This window comes from Typopeltis vanoorti, chromosome 8 (assembly GCF_054136105.1).
Source record: "Typopeltis vanoorti isolate ZY-2024b chromosome 8, IOZ_Tvanoo_1.0, whole genome shotgun sequence".
NCBI lineage: Eukaryota > Metazoa > Arthropoda > Arachnida > Uropygi > Thelyphonidae > Typopeltis > Typopeltis vanoorti.
This window is the reverse complement of record NC_143556.1, coordinates 122,067,117-122,086,197: the sequence shown is the minus strand read 5'-3', so window position 1 is coordinate 122,086,197 and position 19,081 is coordinate 122,067,117. Positions and strand designations below refer to the sequence as shown.

The 19,081-nt window shown below is 35.7% G+C and overlaps 1 protein-coding gene across 1 annotated transcript in view; it reads right to left on the bottom strand.

Moving 5' to 3' along the window:
* Cubn (Cubilin) overlaps positions 1–19,081 on the bottom strand; it is a 2,223,842-nt gene that overhangs the window by 780,985 nt on the left and 1,423,776 nt on the right. The window contains exons 47-49 of the mRNA XM_090396294.1: positions 8,435–8,644; positions 5,765–5,905; positions 337–524 (exon numbers count right to left, since the gene is read on the bottom strand). Of these exons, the coding sequence (XP_090252420.1) occupies positions 337–524; positions 5,765–5,905; positions 8,435–8,644 (539 nt within the window). The remainder of the gene's footprint in view (positions 1–336; positions 525–5,764; positions 5,906–8,434; positions 8,645–19,081) is intronic.

Below are 19,081 nucleotides of genomic sequence, written 5' to 3'. Positions count from 1 at the left end.
ACTTGGTAGAATGACTTGCAATTTCACCTGGATGCTTATGACAGATGTACCAACTTAGAAAAAAAAATCTTCCTGATAGTGTTGCTATCTATGGTCGACGGCGAGAACTTTTCAGACCACCCTCGTAGACCTGCGCACAATACCGCACACAACTCTGATGAATCATTATAAGTATCACAAAAGAGTTTTACTTGGTTTTATTATTTTTTTTACATGTATCTTTTAATAGTCCAATAAACTGTTTGTGTTGGAATAAAAGATACCATACTTAAGAGAAAACAAATAAATAAGCAAGGTTTCATATTACAGCACTTCATCAAGACAAGCTGAACATACTTGAAGAATATCCATGCAGGAGTCTGTTGCGGAATCATAGTTAAGATTAAATGCACTAAACAAAAGTGTGATACGTCGTCCTTCTTGAACATGGATTGACCAGTGACAGAAGCGTGCATAGGGAAATGGTTGAGGATAGTTTGGAGATGTAATAATTCCAGAAGGAGTATTAAAATATGCTCCACATCCTACAAGAAAATTAAAGTATTTGTTAATTATTAAACTATTATTTATTATCATAAAAATATATCACAATTTTATTTAGAAAGTATCCAGAATGAATGAATCTTCAATGACAACTATATATTTGTAATTATAACAGTACATAACATGTTGCAATGAAGACTCATGGTGACATGAAGCATCAATCTTCAATGACAAGCCAATGTCAATGATGACTGACACTGCATGTAAAATCCAATCTTTAACTTGACTGGAAAGCCAATAAAGTTAAACATTTAATGAAAATTTTACAGAGTATCTAGATGTATGCATCATGTTATCATTAATATTATTATTATTAAAATTCAACCTCCATGGATTCAGAGACTCATCATGGGAGGTACACACTATTGCACACAATGCTAATCCAACCATGCCATAAAATCTTGTGTCTACTTTCAGAACATGCTCAGGCAATGCATTCCACTCACCAACTCCATGCAAAGAACCTCACTCCTCTGCTCACACTCTCTTTATACAGTTTCTAGTGATGGCCTCTTGTTCCACTCCCTTCCCTCAATCTATGAAAAATATCTTCCATGTCAACCTGATAACAACACCTGACTAGCTTATATAGCTTATCTCAATCATATCCCCTTTCCCCTCTTTCTCATATTTACGAGGGTTTGCAATTAACATTCTCTCAATCACTCCTTGTACTCCACATTCCAAAGACAACTGATCACTTTTGTGAAACTTCTTTGGACTCTTTCCACAATATCCTCATCACCATGAAAACCTGGTCACCAGATATGTCCACAATAATCTATATGAGGCTTAATCAAGGCCATATACAATGGCATTAGACCTTCATTTTCGAAATTATGAATTTTACAACCGTGTTATACCTAACTCTTTTTATTATCCCGACGTTTCGATCGTCATTGTCAAGATCATCATCTGTAGCATACACAAATATACAAGACAAGCTGGGTTACATTACAAACCGTAAGCTAGCGAAACAATGATTTGATCATCACATGTTATTCTACTGGCATGTCCTCTAGTGGAAAAAAAAAAATATATATATATATATATATATTTATAAATTACATCAAGCTAGATTTAATTTAAGATAACATGAATAAACATTTTTTCTTATAGATAGCTTTCTTTCAGTAACAATGATGTCCTATTTTTAGTATTACAACTATTATTTTTGATTTAGGATCCTGGATTTACTACAGTCCTGTTTATAGTTGTTCTTAGAGAGGAAGGTTCCATGGGTCGAATATATGTCTTCCATATGTATGGGATTTTTAGATGTGAGGTATCCTTCCATTTCACTTCCTCTTATGATATCATCTTCATTCAATCATGTTTTACTTATTCCAATGATTTGGGGGCAATTTAACTCAATCACTGAAACCATTTTACCTCCTCATTTCTGATACTTCTAGCATCTGTGAACAAACACAGCTGTTCATTTCTAGGTCCATAACCAATCCTATCAAGCCACTGGTTGGTTGTGATTTCCCCACCACAACCTGCCCTTGCCCAATCACCTGTGTCCCCACTTACCATATATATGTGCTACATCTCATCTTCTGCACCTACATCGCAATATACTCTATCTTCATACACACATTTACTGCTACTTTCAACATCCACTCTCCCTGTCTGCCCAGGCTCTTCCCATTTACCTGTTCTTCTTGCAGTCTCTCTTCTTCTTCTCTCACGCTACCATCATTTCCACTACCAAGCACTCCTGTCTCTTCAATACCACTCTCCTGATCTTTCATTCATATGCCTTTCGTTTATATATCATTCATATGCAATTGCATATGTGTATGTTAAAAGTGGTATAATCGTTAGTGAAATATTTGATTTACTGAAAATAATATATGGATCAAAATAGTCCCCTCCACCTTGTTGTGGTGAGAGGGCTGTGCATTTCAATGGCCCTGTGATCTATACCCAGAGTAGCATTGCTACCAGCAATGCCTCCCAAGCTGGGTATGTCACAAGTGAGGAGCCAGATGAAGAGACTCACGCTGGTCTTCTAGGTTGAGTGTTAAGCATGTAACCAACAATCCTATCTCGTAAAAAAGCCGCTAGTCATGTAACATGCACCAAGTAATCTTTGCTGGACAGACTTAAATGGATATTGACCTAAGCCTTGGAATAGCAGTTTTCAATGAGTCTTGTGACTCCATGGAGGCCTGAATCATAATAATAATATGGGAAAAAGAAAAGATACCCAAAGCATGGAAAGAATCACTAACCGTTTCAATATTGCATATGATTGGAATGCCTTGCCTGAGAGAGTAGTGTCTGCAAGGAGTTTGAGTGTGTTTAAGACACAGTATGATGAGCTGTGTGTGTGATAGACGGGCCTCCCAGATGAGTCTTTGATTTCATGAGGTCTTGGGGTAATAATAATAATATATAAAAAGGGAAACAAAAAGGAATGTGAAAATCATAAGGGGATATTGCTGCTGTTAGCAGGCTGCAAAATTTTATCTAATATTAAGAAAGAAAGATAATATTAGATAAAATTTACCTTTATGGTGTCGAGGGTATCTAATATTATAGTAGACAGAATCTTACCTTATGCTGAAGAAAATATAAGTGTATATCAAGCAGCATTCCAAAGAAATAGACTGACAATTGACCAAATTTTTACACTTAGACAGATACTGGAAAAAAATGAGAATGCAATCTGCAGGTCCATATTTTATTTGAATACTTTAGAAAGCATATGATAGAATTTATAGAGAAGGACTTTGGGGAGTATTAGATGAAGTAGGAATACCTCATAAGATAATACATTTAATCAAAATTTTTTGCACCACTGACAGCTGAAGCATGGTATTAGCCTAATGGAATTAGATCTGAGCCTTTTGATATGAAGACAGGATTGAAGCAAGGAGATGCCATTTTGACTATCCTTTTTTTAATTTATCATTAGAAAAATGTAGTCGAGAAACTGTAAAAGGGAACACAAACAACAGTAATATTAGGATATGCAGATGGTATATGCCTTTGTTAAAGAAAATGCTGAAAACTTTAGAACATCATTTAGAAAACAAATTAATCTGCAGTCATAGTTTGCAGCAGCAAAATTACTGCTGCAAACTATGACTGCAAATCAATTTGGATAAAACTGAATATTTAAATGTGTGCAGAAATCACAATGAAGCAGGAAATGACCAGTTTACCATCATTGACAACCTGAAATTTAAAAGTGCCACCTCCTTCAAATACCTTGGAACATTGATTACTTGAGATAATAAAATGGCCTGGTTGGCCTAGTAGTCAACGTATCCGCTTTCCAACCAAAAGGCTGTGGGTTCAAATCCTGCCGTGGGCTTGGATGTTTGTGACTGTCTGTGAAAATACTAGTGGTAGTGGTGGACGGTAAATGACATAGGTGTAGTTGTGGTTCATTGTAGATTGTGGGTGGTGGAGATAGAGAGTTGTAGAGTACGTGCCATCCTTCGATGAGTCTTCGGACTCCCTGGAGGTATCAAATAATAATAATAATAAAATTAGTACATAGATAAAAGCTAGAATCAATGCTGCCAATAGATCTTATCATTCACTATCTTCCAAAATTCCATCATGCAAAGCTAAAACAGAAATACAGAAACCAATCATTAGGCCTATTGTTCTATATGGAGCAAAAACCTGAAGCATAACAGACCATTATGCAAAAGTGTTGCTGATATTTGAAAATTAAATCCTCCAAAAAGTCTAAGGATCTGTAAGAGATAACACAACAGATGAAGATATAATCAAGAAGATTAGGGAGAAGAAGACATAATCAAGAACAATATCAACTCTATAGTTTGCCACTTCTAGTTGAGGTATCCGGATTGGTGACCAGTTTGTAGAGAGTATCTTGAGGTGACTCATTGAGATTTATTCATTTTATCTATCTTTAGTGATTTGGATTTGAGGCTTCTCTGGAGGTAAGTACCAGCTAGTTACTGGATTTATTCTATTTCTCTCTTATTTTCTTTCTTTCTTTACTTTTTTTTTCCTACCATCTTTTTTATATTTTTACCATCACCGCAAGATCCCAAATATCATCCACTTCCTGAAGTACAACTCTACCAATACTGTATGTAGTCTTTTATCTCTATATCCTGCAGTGATACAGAGATATATCTTGGATTTATTAATATTAAAACTGAGCCCCTACTCATTTGTCAAAGCTAAAAGTCTATTCAAATCTTCTTGTAGAGAATTAACATCAGCAATACTCCTGATAATTCTAACATTGCATCATCAGCAAACATTTGAAGATCCCCAGTCAATCCAGATGAAATATCATTAAAAAATAAATTAAACAGTAGGGGTCCAAGAACAGAACTCCAAGGTGCCCCACTGGTCACCTTCCTTTTCTGAGACACTGTTTCATCATAAACAACTTGATGGTATCATTCAGAAAGCCAATCTTCAATTCATCTAATCAATCTGTTATCCAATCATATCTTCATGCACTTTATACACTAATTTGTCATGTGGTAATCTATCAAATATCTTTGCATAGCTATTATTGAGAGCCAAGCACACAGATAATGATTTTGAAGGCATCAGTGTGCAGAATTCAACCATCTTGTAATCGTAAATCTCTTCTTATACTGTTGTATGTAATAATATGAGTTCCATAGTTGATTTTCAGAGCTGATAGGTTAAAATCCCAGTTTCCTGGAGAAATGAAGCTCTACTTGCCAGTACAAAAGTTGGGAAATGGCTGAAAACAAGCCAAAAATGTTTCACTATTTGGTAATGGATTCTTGTACAATAATGTAGATCTGTCCAATGAATACCCACTAATCACTACTAACAGAACGGTCCAGAAATGAATTAGAGAATGGGAATGTTCAGCTTCTCCATTCATTTTCTTCAATGAACCAAGAACATTACTCAAAAGAGTTGAGAAGATTTTCTGGTATCATTTCATATAGTGTATCTATGATTCTGAGGATTAAGAAAAGTTAACTCATTATTGACTATCCTTTTAATCTATACAACTAAATGACTACCAATAAAAAAAAAAAGCCGTCTCCTTAATTTTTAACCATATTTTAGCAAGTTAAACTTTCTGTTTTCTATTAACTTAATTTCTGCAGATTATAATTTTTAAAATTTAGTCAAATTTTAGTAAATTATTACTTCATGGTAGAATATTTTTATTAAGAGGAAATAAGACAGAAAAAATCATGACAGTTTTTTAAATATAACATATTCCACTTACTGATGCGAGAGATCCGATAAGTAAGTGTGAAGCCTCGTCCTGTACGAGAAAAATCTGACTTAAATTTTATATACACTACATTTTCAGGTGTCTCCACTTCTAGATAAGACACAGGTAAACAATAGATTCCAATAAGATCACCTGTAATAACAATAAATCATAATCCTTCAAAAAGAAAGAAACTTACAAATTTCAAACTACAAATAATACATATCAGACAGCAGAGAAATTTGTAAATAATATTTCCTCAATATTTTAACATGGGCAGATTGAAATTTAACCAAAGAGTACTGTAACAACAATGTAGAGTAAAGTATTACTCTGTTATTTATTCAATAATGAATGCAACAAAAATCAATGATTATCACTGCATCAAACATATTGGTATTAGTACTGAAGAAGCCAGTAATAATGAGAGTTGGTAATAATTTAGAGAACGGATATATATATATAAAATATGCTCATTATTATTTAAAAACCTCCAAGGATGTAACAAACTCAGTGTTGGAGCACTCACCCAACTAATCCCCATCTGAATACTGCAAAAATATCATGCAAGAATGTTGTATCTTACATTCTTACATGAATTCTTGGTCTGTGCATAAATCATAAACAATAACAGAAATGTCTAAAACTTTAAAGTGGTTGGCTGTTATGCAATACTACTCAAAGAAATTATATTAAATGTCTATTGTTTTTTGTTTGTTTATGCCAAATATACTGCATATATAAAAAAGAATGGAAGAATTTTCTGGAGGATGCAAGAAAAGGTTATTGCAAATTATAGCAGAAGAATTGTATCTGTTCTGGGTGAAGGCTGAAAAAGTGGCATACGTGGGATAGCTTCAAGGCTATGCTATTCAATGTAAGTTTCCAGCCAAGTGAGGGCCTTGAAGCCATCCCATGTATACCACGTTCAATCTTCACCCAGAACAGAATACAGAGAGTGAGAGAAAGAGAGGCAGAGAGACTGAAATGATTATAAAATATTCACACAAACAGCTTCGGCTTTAAGATCATTAAATGGTGATCCTAATGAGGAGATTTTAATCCCAGAAATATAGATTAAAGAAGATAATGTATGGAAGCAAATATAGTGTATCTCTAGAGTTCTGAGAAATAACTAAATTATGCTGTAACAAAAAAAAAAAAAAAAAAAACACCAAGTTTTAGATGGTTGGACCTAATGATACAGTCAGAGATGCAATTGTGAACAAGTACAAGCACTGCCATTAGGTGGTGAGAATGTTCATTAGGTGATGACTTGAGAAATAGTCGAGTGAAAAATGGTTACATGCGAGAAGGTATATATGTAAAAGAATAAGGCAGATGATAATGGAAATGAGTATTTCCGCTTAGGATTAAAGAAATCTTGAGAGTCAAGTGACATCATTTCCATGGACAATGAACTGTGATGAAAAAGATATTGTTACAGAGTGGGAATTATTCATAACATATCCAACACAGATCATGTAGAACTGTATACCAAGTTAGGTGAATAAAAAACTGAAATGATGAACAGCAAAACTGGACCAGAAGCGAAAAAAAAAAAAAAAAAATACACAGCATGGTAAGAAAAGAAAAAGGAAGAGAGAATTGGCCAGTCATAATACAAAAAAAAAAAATCCAATTGATTCTTCTGCAGTCGAAAGTAAGAGAAACAATAATTACAGAGGAGAGACTCTTCTGAAGGGTTAGTATGGCAAAGTGACCATGGCAGAGTGGAATTATTTAATGGGCAATATGTTGCCTGATTCGAAACTGGTGAGAGTGATGCTGCACAACACTAGGGAAGCAAATTCTATAGAAACCAGAAGTTAATAAGCTATTTATTGAGTAGTCTAGATGTCCGTATTGGATTAAATTATATATCACTACATATTTAAGGGAATGTGCAAAAGAGCTTAATGTATCCTTGACTGGATTAGTTAAAGTAAGTGTCTTACAATGGAGAGTTCACCTAGGAGTGGAAAGAATGCAAAATAGTTTAGTTTAATCCTTTATCCAAGTGTAAGCAGACACAGTTTGGGCCTGAAGTATCTTCAGGACTGAGGCAACTTGTGGTAAAGGTGGACCAAGCTCTCATCGCTACTTGCTTAGTATTTCCCATAATGCGAAGCACATCTCCTTTAGACATGTATAATGCTATGCATTAAGGAAAGGGCCACTACCCAGAGCAGTTTCGACCTTTATTGAGGTCTTGTCAGTGGGAGCCAGACCCAGAAGTGGTGATACTAAGGTGGAAGTAATGGAGAAGTCATATTTACCTATACGAGTTGCCAAAAGGTGTCTCACCTTATTATTAAATTACTCTGGATGCCTAACCAAGCAGGGGAAAAAAAAAACTTCCAAAATGCAAACTAGTGTTCTTGTGCTTAAGGTATTGAAGTGACCGGCATGAATAAAATAAAGGATAGAGTTGAAATACGGGAATACTCTGTGAGGTGAGTCTGGATTTGTAAAATATTGGTGCTGCTTTAGAAATTTACCTGCACCAATCCAAGATAATTTTACAATAAGATATGATCTGCTTATAGTGTGAATGAGTTTAAGATTCAAACTTGATGGATAGGTGATCTCTAAGGATGAGTTTCTTAACTCTATGGAGGGTGTTATTGATGATTACAATTTTTAGAAGTTGAAATTTTGCATATTTAAAATGAAATTTACCTGATGAATTTCTGTTTCTTATTTCCAGAAAATCGGTATCACTGCAATTGTCATTTGATGGTACACTGAGCTCTGTGATGAGCAACCTGACTGAATACCACTGGGATACCTTAACAAGCCATTCACATTCTAAGTTATTGCTATAGTTGCTTGGATAACCAGGAGATATTATGGTGCCAGAATATCCTGTACGTAATCCTCCACATTCAGCTGTTGAAGATTAAAAAACTTTAACCACAGCATACAAAGATACACTGATAAGAAAACAAATGTTTATTCCATTTTAATTATTTCATAATAATATTTCATCATAGTATGTCAACATGACATACTATGATGAAATTGCTATAATAGTAATAATTATTATTAGTCATGTTGCCCCATAGGAGGGGAATCATCTTGTCATGATGGAGGGGCTTGCACACCCTGAGGATGTAAGGGCTATGCTGGCAGTAGCATAGCTACCAGCAGGGCCTACAAAGCCAGATAAGCTTATCAGAGGAGCCAGACTAAGTGTGCCACATTTCCTATTTTAAATGGTGAATATAAGAAAGAAATCAAAGAAGGAGTCATCTATACCAGATCTGTCATTGTCCAGGGAAACAAGAACTGTATTTGGTGCTATAGCTCCTGAGCATCAAGCAATAAATGGGCTACATGGCAGATTCCATTCATGGAGAATTAAAATGTGGATGAAGGAAAAACAATAAAATTAAGGGGGCCCTTCTCTGAAAACAAGATAATGATGCAAGCTTATTATAAATCAAGAGGCTTGCAAAAGTAAATGTATGAAATTTAAAAACAGAAATTCTCTGATACCACAGTCACTGAGGAGCGGTTGTTGCACCATCAATGATTTATTATAAGAAAGAAAATTCTCAGTGATGTGGAATTTGAAGAATTGGAAAGACAGATTGTCAAGGAATCTCAGCAAGAACTTGAAGCAGTTGCAATTCCCATGGAAGAAACAGTCCAAGTAACATTTTTGTATAGATATAACCAGCAGGATCGCTTAAATGCTACATGACAAGAAATGAGACATATGATTGTAGAGCAAATGCAGAGCACCTGAGAAACACAGTGATAACTGACACTGAAACAAAGCCGAAGACATGATCTAGCTGTAATACCGAGCAACATCAACATGGTAATAAAAACATTTCCTACAAAAACAGTTTGAGAAAGATATCAGGTGATACACAATTCTACAGTTGTAGGTTCAAAGAGAAGCTGGTTAAATGAATAAACCAAAAAAGAGGCACTTCAAAATGGAAAGTATTTTTAGGTTTAAAAATGAATAAACTTCAAGCAGATGTTAGAAATTCAAAGAATTAAAAACAAGGAAAACTCAAAAAGGAACAGATTAAGAGCAATCCAGTAAAGCAATACAACCTTGAAACAAAATCAATAACCAAAGTATCAGAAGAATAAAAAGAAAGAATTGTGGCAACAGAAAAAAAAAAAATCATTCACTATGAAAGCTGAATAAATCAGCACAGTCAAAACATCCCATTCAAAAATAAACAGTATCCATTTTATCAAAATATTGTTGGGAAATCTGAACACAAAGTTGAACACCTGAATGCAGAAGGAAACACTCAAGTTCTGGAAGCAGCTCTGGGAATAATTCAAAAGAGCATAATAAAAATGCTAAATGGCTAAAAGATGTTCAGAAACAATGGAACAACATGCAGATGGTAGACCTCATCATAACCAAAGAAGTGATCCAAAGGCAAGCAAACTGCACCAACGAAAGCTGAACTGCATGGATTTTGGCTCAAATACTTGTCCAGTACTCATGTTTTATTGGTTCAATAATTCAACAACCAATTACAAACAGGCTCAATTTAAGAGTGGACAATAAAAGAAAAAACAATTTTGATTTTGAAAAAAAAAAAAAAAGAAAAAAAAAAGGAGGTGTTCCAAGTAATTACTGACCAATAATTTACCTGCCAACAACATTTAAGTTATTCAATGGACTTCTAGCAAATTCAATTAGTCAATAATGGCCCAATGCATAAAGGAGGTTCCAATTCCAAACTGATGCAGCAAATTACCGACCGATCAGCATATTAGGAATTGTTGTCAGGAGCAAAAAAATACAGGCACAGAAATGGGATACTGCATGGGGGGGGAATGGTTTTGTGAAGGGTACGTCATGCCTCAGGAACTTGCTTTCATTTTATAATACAGTGACTTCTGAGCTGGAGAAAGGTAACTGGTTTACAGTGATACTGCTGGACTTTGCAAAAGCCATCAACAGGATATCACATGGAATTCTAATCAATAAATTACAGCACATGGTGATGGATATAGGGTTAGTGAGGTGGATAAGATGGTAGTTGATGGAGGATATCAAAGAGTACTTTATTCAGAGGTACAATCCAGAAGAAGGCCTGTGAGCAGTTGCATGCCACAGGACTCTGTTCTGGAGCCGTTGCTGTTTAATTTGTACATTAATGATATAGGAAGGGATCAGAGAACAACTGTTAAGTTGTTTGCTAATGATGCAAAATGAGGTAGAACAATAGGTAATACAGATGATGTCAAAATTTTGTGGGATGATTTGGAGAGACTGGCAGTCTGGGCAAAGAAGAATAGATATCAGTTTGAGGTGGTAAAGTGTAAGGTTATGCATTCTGGGATGAAAAGATTACTAACTGTATACTACATTGATGGAAGTCATGGTTGATGATGAGGAAATTGATGAAGCCAGAGATTTGGGATTGTTGATGGATAGGGAGTTGAAGTTTACAAAGCACATAGCAAAAGTGACTAAAGCAGCTCATCAGATTACTTGGTTACAGAAGAATACTTCGAGGAGTAGAGACAAGCAGGTTATTATTCCTCTTTATTAAGTGTTGATAAGACCCCATATTGACTAATGCATGCAGATATGGCTAGGTTTCTTGGCAATGAGAGAGAGGTTGAGAGGATCCAGAGGCGAATGACCAAGAGCAAGTCTATGGAATGAACCTTATGAGAACAGGTTGGTTGATAGACAGAAAAGGGGGAATATGAATGAGACATGCAAATTACTTAAGGGTTTTAACAAGATTAATACAGAGAAAATTTTTCAGAACAGGTCTGGTGGAGGGAGAAGTAGGGCCAGTCTTGGAAACTGAGCAACAGTTTCCAAGACTGGCCCTATAGAACCAGATGCTTTGCTTGGAGAGTGGTGAACGTGTGAAACAGGTTGCAAGAGTCTGTTGTGGATGCCATGACTGTAAATGAGTTCAAGGCAAAGTATGACAGATACTGTGCAAATGTTGTATAGTGCTCACCATGATGTTTACTGTCTCCCTTGATGTGTCAATTGACTGTATGGAGTGGTGTTTGATAATAATGATAATGATAATAATATTTATCATGACACCAACTTCAGCCTGTTGAACAAAAGCGGTGTTGCAGAAACTTCAGAAGAACAAAAGACCAATTGCTAATTGAAAAATGATTTTGAAAATTTTGAAAAAGCCAAAAAGCTAATTTTAAAAATAAAAAGCTTGTTCTTCTGGCAGAGATGCCAAAGGAACAAGCAGGGTTTAAGAAAGGTAAGGACACCAGAGATCAGATCCTTTGCCTTAGATAGATAGAAAAATATAAAGAATTTAGACTCCTCTGGTAATGTGTTTCTTAGTCTACTCTAAAGCTTTTGAACTATGAGAAGTAATGAAAAGAATGGGCTTTCCTCAACACACTATCAGGTTGATAGCCAACCTGTACAGTGAGTAAGAAGCCAAGGTAAGAACAGGTGTTGAATTAGCTGATTGGCTTCAGATTGGAAAAGGAGTTAGGCAAGGATATTTATTTTCTCCTCACTTGTTTAGTATATATGCTAGGACATCATGCATGAAGCACTAGATGAGCTCAAGACAGGAATTAGGATAGGTGGCAGATTGATCAGTAATCTGAGGTATGCTGATGATACCATACTTCTCTGTAATGACAAGGAAGAACTAGGAAATATTCTTGATAAAGTTAACAAGATCAGTAATAACAGAGGACTTCGACTCAATCCTAGCAAGACAAAGGTGGCAAGAGATGTATACCTTGAAGTGAAAAAGAGAACACAATTTGATGTAAAGTGGATGACAACTGATATCAAATTGGAATTACAGATGATAAATAAGACTATAGAAGAGACCTAAGGAGAGGGATAGAGGGCAGATACATGGAGAATATCAGGTATGGAGAGTGACTAATATGGTAAGGAAGCAAAACCTGAATATGAGAAGAGATTAGCTATGTCTGAGATCCATTTTGTTAGGTGAACAGTAGGAGGAGAGATAATTGTGGAAGAATGACATTGTTAGACAAAGATGGAAGTTGAGTGACTGATGCAGGAGCCATAGTGGAGTTTGATAATGAACATTTTATTAGATTTTTATCCTGGACAAACAGCTTTTAATACTAGATGGACTGGGAGTGTTTGAGGTTAAAAAGTGCAAGAGGAGTGTGTCTTTTAAATACTGAGTATTCTGAATGTCAATAAAGTAACGGGACAGGATGATATTTCACCATGTGAGTTCAGGGAATGTGCTAAAAAATGACAGTTCCATTGACTTTGATTGTCAGTGAAAGTCTGCCAACAGCAAAGGTTCCCAAGAAGTGGAAGGAGGTAAAGATAGTGTCATTGCATGATGCCAGTATCTTCAGTCAAGATTTTGGAGAAATTAGTAACAGATCATATACATCATTAGGTAAATAAAGTAATGTTATCTGTTAGATTCAACATGATTTGTAAAGGGGCATTTTTGTTTCAGTATCCTGATGGACCTTTATATTAAAGAAACACGAGTAGATGATGAGGGAAAGGCAAACATTGCCATTTTTTTTGGATTTTACAAAGGCATCTGACAGGGTGGTTGATGATGGATAGGCATACATTGGCATTTTTTTTTTTTTTGGATTTTACAATTGACAGATGGCCACATGAAAATTGATATTTAAGTTACAGCACAGGAATTTAGTGAATTTGATTGGGGATTGGCAGCCCGACAGATATCAGAAAGTTGTGTATGAAGTAGTGATATTGAGGAAGCAGAAGATTACAAGAGGAGTTCCACAGGGCTCAATACTGGGACCCGTATTGTTTAACCTTATGTCAATGACACTGTCAATGGACTGCAGGGGATTTCAATTGTTTGCAGATAATGTGAAGTCGGAAAGGGTTATTAGTAATAGTTCAGATGTGGTAGGCCTTGAGGAGGATTTGAGTAAGCTGGACAGTTTATTTCAATTAAATGTAAAGTCTTGAAGTCTGGATACATTTATGGAAGGTTGCATGCTCTGTTGGAAGAACTGTAATAAAGGAAGTGGGCGATGCAGGGAACCTCAGGGTGATGATTTATAGAAACTTGAAGTTTAATTAACATATGGTTCCCCATAGGACTGCTGTAATACTGAGAAGGACATCATCAGAAAAAATAGATGATTTGTGATTCCATTGTATAAAGCTCTGATCAGACTACACATGGACTACTGTACTCAGATTTGGTCACCAGGAATTGAAAGAGATAAATTAACCTTGGAATGAGTGCAAAGGCAGATAATAAAAATGATATTCATCACTGTACAATATCAGTTATGAGAATGGGGGGGAGGATGTGGACTGCCAAAGTTTAGTGGATAACAATCTTGTGAAGAGGAAAAAGAAGACATAATATGATTCAGTCATTTGAACTGTTGAGAGGTAGTTATTAGGTTGACACTGGGGGAGTTCTTTCACAGACAGTTTCAATTGGGCAATAAATGGATAAGTAATTTACTCATTTTCTATAATAAAGTTGCTGATGAACTGAATAAAGGAATGGCTGCAATGTTAAACTGCCTGCTGGAATTTTCAAATGAATTTGACAAGATACCACATGGAAATTTGCTGCATAAATCAGAGTAAATGGGAAAAGCTATGAAGGATAAATGCTCTGGATGAATGCTCATGTAATGGACAAATATTTAAAGTAGTTGCGAAGAGCAGTGAGCTAAGTGATTCCTTTTACATTAAATTAAAAAAAAAAAAAATTGAATATTAATGAGCTCATGATGATTTGAGGGAAATTTGTTTGTTGGATAGAGTAATATTTAAATGAAATGCAGAGATCCCAAAGAATAATTTAAACAGATGTGGAAAAGATAATAGTTATCAGTAACAAACTACAACGTTATCTCTTCGAGCTGAAAGGATTACAATATACTGTAACTAAATGATAACAAAATGACAAGGCTATTGATTTCAGAACGTTTTTTCATAGAGAGCTGAAATAAAGAAAGAAAACTAAAAACATGAAAATGGTGAATATGGAAAATGTGGATATTACTATTATTATTACATGACACCTCCAAGGAGTCCAAAGACTCGTTGAGGAAGGAAATTTAATCTACAACTCTCTGCTCCACCACTTAATCCACCGACTATAGCAAACTTCCACTACCATCATCACCTACAACAATGCCATCTACTTCCCAACGTTGCCACTTTTCCAATTGATGGGAGCAATGTACGATCGTTCTTCCAATTGTGCTATGGAGGCACTATATGGCAATGACAAACACGGTGATTGATTCTTTGGATATGAGAAGTAAACATGTGAGGGAGCTAGTGGTAGAAATGAATGATTTGGTCAGTCAGACAAAGGAATAATATGCAGATGGAATAATATGCAGATGGATATCAGAAGATTACTAAGGAGAGTGAAAGACAATACTCATATGAAGGGTAGTTGATGTGTAGCCCAAATATGATGAGTTGAGACAGTAAGCAAAAATCATAAGTGGTATGCTAGCAGACTTGTATGAGAAAAAAATGGTGCAGATTACTGATGTATGGAAAACATTTAAGGGAGAAACGGACTTGTCAAATTGAGATTGATTACATTTCTATAGATTTGGTGTAAACCAAAAGGAAGTGCCGAGAACAAGCATGAGAGTTAAACAGGTGAGACTAAAGTGTTTATGAATGGAGAGGAGGGTAGCATGAGAGATGTAATAAGAACAGATGAAACCAAAGTGACAAATGGTTTGTGAATGGAAAGGAAAGTAGTAGTGTGAGATATGAGAATGCATGAACAGATATGAAAGTTGGAGAAGGAAATGGGAAAAGTTTGGTGGTCTGGGAGAAAGAGTTAAATAAGGTCAAGAAGGTGCTTTCCTTCACAGATTCAGACAAGAACTCCACAAAGAAAGAGGCTGTTCTCAGTCAACCTGTATCATGGCATACAGTACAATAAATCACTAGTGAAAGAGACCCAGAAATAGACATGAAAGGCAAAGATGAGTGGAGGAAATAAACCTTAAAATCAGACTCCACATTCACTTGGAAATATTTTACAACTGAGATTTACAAAATTTTGAGAGGAAAGAACCATTGTCAATATTAATGAAGGTGGTCAAGACAACGCCATGACATCTAATATCTTAGAAGCCTTTCAAACATACTATAAACGACTCTACCAAGATGATGGTAACTGTGCAGATTACACCTCGTGCAACATTGCTAGCATCCCTGTGCACATCCAAGCAGAACTAGACCAACCTATTACTGCAATTAAAGTTGCAAAAAAATATAAGCATCGATGCACTGCTAAAGCACCTGGGCCAGATGGATTATGGACAGAGTTCTACTGTGAAGCATGGGAATTAACTTTCTCTGTTCATATAGCATTATTTAACTCCTTCCTGTCCATCGGAAATGTGCCAAGCATTTCCAGTGGATATGAAGGTTTCTAAAGAAATTTCATTTTCAATTTCTAAAGAAATTTCTAAAATTTCAATTTTTGAAATGAAAGCAATACTGCATTCATTTCTAAAGTCTGCATGGATCCTTCTCTAATAAAAAACTGGAGGCACATCAGTCTATCTAACATGGACTATAACATCATCATCCATGTGCTAAATAATTGACTCAAGTTGGAAATGAGATATGTCATCCAGAGCATGCAAGCACATAGCATCTCAGGACACTGGATAGAATTTCATCTGTTCCTCTTAAAAGATCTACTCTGTTTTTTATTTATTGATGTGGGATTTTCCCCATTCCTCGACCGTCCCTTAGGACTGGGTGAGCACTTCTAGTGAGGGAATAAGTATGTATTTTATAACTGTAGGTCTGTTATTTGCACTCACTGGCTGGTTTGCTTGTTCTGAGGGATGAAAAACTGGAGAATATGTACTGTTTTAGCCTAGAAAGCTAAAAATTTGCATAAAACAACGTTGAACACCTGTTTATCTAGCATCAGTTATTAAAAACCATAAAGCAAAGGGAAAACTTCAAAAACACATTCCTATTGATAGTTGTATTCAACAAGAGCTTCTCTTTTTTACCTTATCATGAGTTACTTGTAAAGTTATTTACCTTAACGAGCGCAATGCATTAGCTGCTCTTTGTGAATTTAGAGCGCCAAAACTTGTGTAATGGTTCTCTATCAGCTAACACAGTGAGATTGATGATTCGGAAGTTTAAAGCAACAGATTTATAAGTTCGACCTGGCAGAGAATGGAAAAGTGTCATCATGAGTAATTCAAGAATTGCCACTGCAACTGTTGACAGATCACATAAAAATGTTACAGGTAGCAGCAGCAGCTGTGGAGTAGTGTAATGATTCTATATGCCTTATACCATGGTATGGATAGTCTTACACAAAATTATTACATTTTATCTATACAAGATCAGTCACCAGCAGCTGCTACATGATGATCATGATAAGTAACTGACATTTGCTCTGTTGTTTCTGGTCAGATTGGAAGTCGACAATGTTCTGTCTTAGAAAATTCTGTGAGGAGACATTTTTATCTCAACAGGACTGTAAATACACAAAATTGGTGAAATTTGGCTTCTGAATCAACCCATGTACTGTTCTCTTTGTTTCTCTCTGTTTTCATACCTGAAAATCCCATTACATTTGCAGAAAATTACCATTTGGTGTGGCATTGCAGCAGAACATATAATAGGATCATTCATTTTTGAGGACATCATGCCAACAGGACAAGTAATTTGTTCCATCATTGCACAGAAATATTGCAATGTGGTAAAACGTTTCATCATTATGCAGCTTCAGCAATGAGAATATCTAGATGAGATCATTTTTATGCAAGATGGAGAACCTCCCAGGGGCGAATGCTGATCTTGAAATTCACACTTGCTCTTGTTATCATTCAGGGAGTGAGAGGTGTGATTGAAGTCTGATTAGCAGAATAATGAATTACTGACCATTTAAAACTATATATTTAGAAAATTTATGTATATTTAATCATAAAAATACGACATTTATTTTACAAATGATATTCTATCTTTTTTGATTTAGCTACTTGAATACAAATTCTACCTTACAGTTCTTCTTTATGAACTGGTCAATAACATTGTCATAAAAAGTTGGTTGTAACTTAATTTTCCCAAGCAACACGCACACTTGAAAAGGCTGGTGAAGGTCACTGGCTAGAGCTACTTTAACTTCGTATGGCCTGTATTTAAGTTGACGTGAAGGGAGCGGAAATGGCTATGCATGCACATTAAATAACAGTGCTGCAGCGAGGACCTCGAAGCTCGGACAACCGAGCAAGCCAAGGTAGCTTTGTATAGACAAGCATCGGCCTTTGGTACACAATGCAAAGCTCAATTATTGCCGTGCAAGCTTAAGACATCTTCTCTCTACAAAAATGAAAGCCCAAATGGAATGCTTAAAAATTATGCATTTATTAACAAATAATATTACTTCTTTCTCAATAATGAGCTTGCGCATCAAGCATAGCAAGCATGGAGAATTCGCCCCTGGAACCTCCCTACATTGCACGATCAGTATAGCAGCTACTAAGACACCACCACTTCACAGAAGAAAGAGTGATTTGATGCTTATTTTCAGTTGCATAGCCATCTTGCTACCCTGATATTACTCCATGGGATTTTAAGTTGTGGGTTACCTGAAGAAAAACATCTATCATGGTGGTGTCTCGAACTTGGTAGCCTTAAAGAACAACATCAGAGACTGTGATGTGTTCGAGTTGAGCAATAGATCTGTGACAATACTTACACTCCTCCAGTAACTGTAATATCTTAATTACTATACTAAATTTAATTGATAATAAATGTTTTATTGCTGTGTTTTCATAAGTGCAACACAGAAAGGTAAGCTTTTATTTCAGTTTAGTCTTTGTTATTCATTTGTCTGTCCATTTTAACACTTTTTTTACATATTTCTCCTATCCGAGGATTTTGCGAAGTAATTTTTTTTTTCTTCAAAATCCTTTTTCCCATGTCTCGGTTAGTCTCCCTACCAAATTTCATGATATTCTGGTTGTTGGATCATCTTCATCATATTTCTGATATGTACCATTGGGGGTGGAATGTACAGGTTAATTATTATTATCATTATTATTATTTGACACCTCCAGGGAGTCCTAAGACTCATTGAGGGATGGCACCACTCAACCTCATCCACAAACCGACTCATCTACACCAGTGCCATCAACTGTCCACCATCACCACTATTATTTTCACAGACAATCATAAACATCTATGCCCACGGCAGGATTCGAAGCCACAGCCTTTTGGCTGGAGAGTGGATATGCTAACCACTCAGCCAACCAGGCCGTCAATTATGATAGAACTACATGAAAAAGTTACACCTTTTACTAACTTTCAATCAACAATTTTTC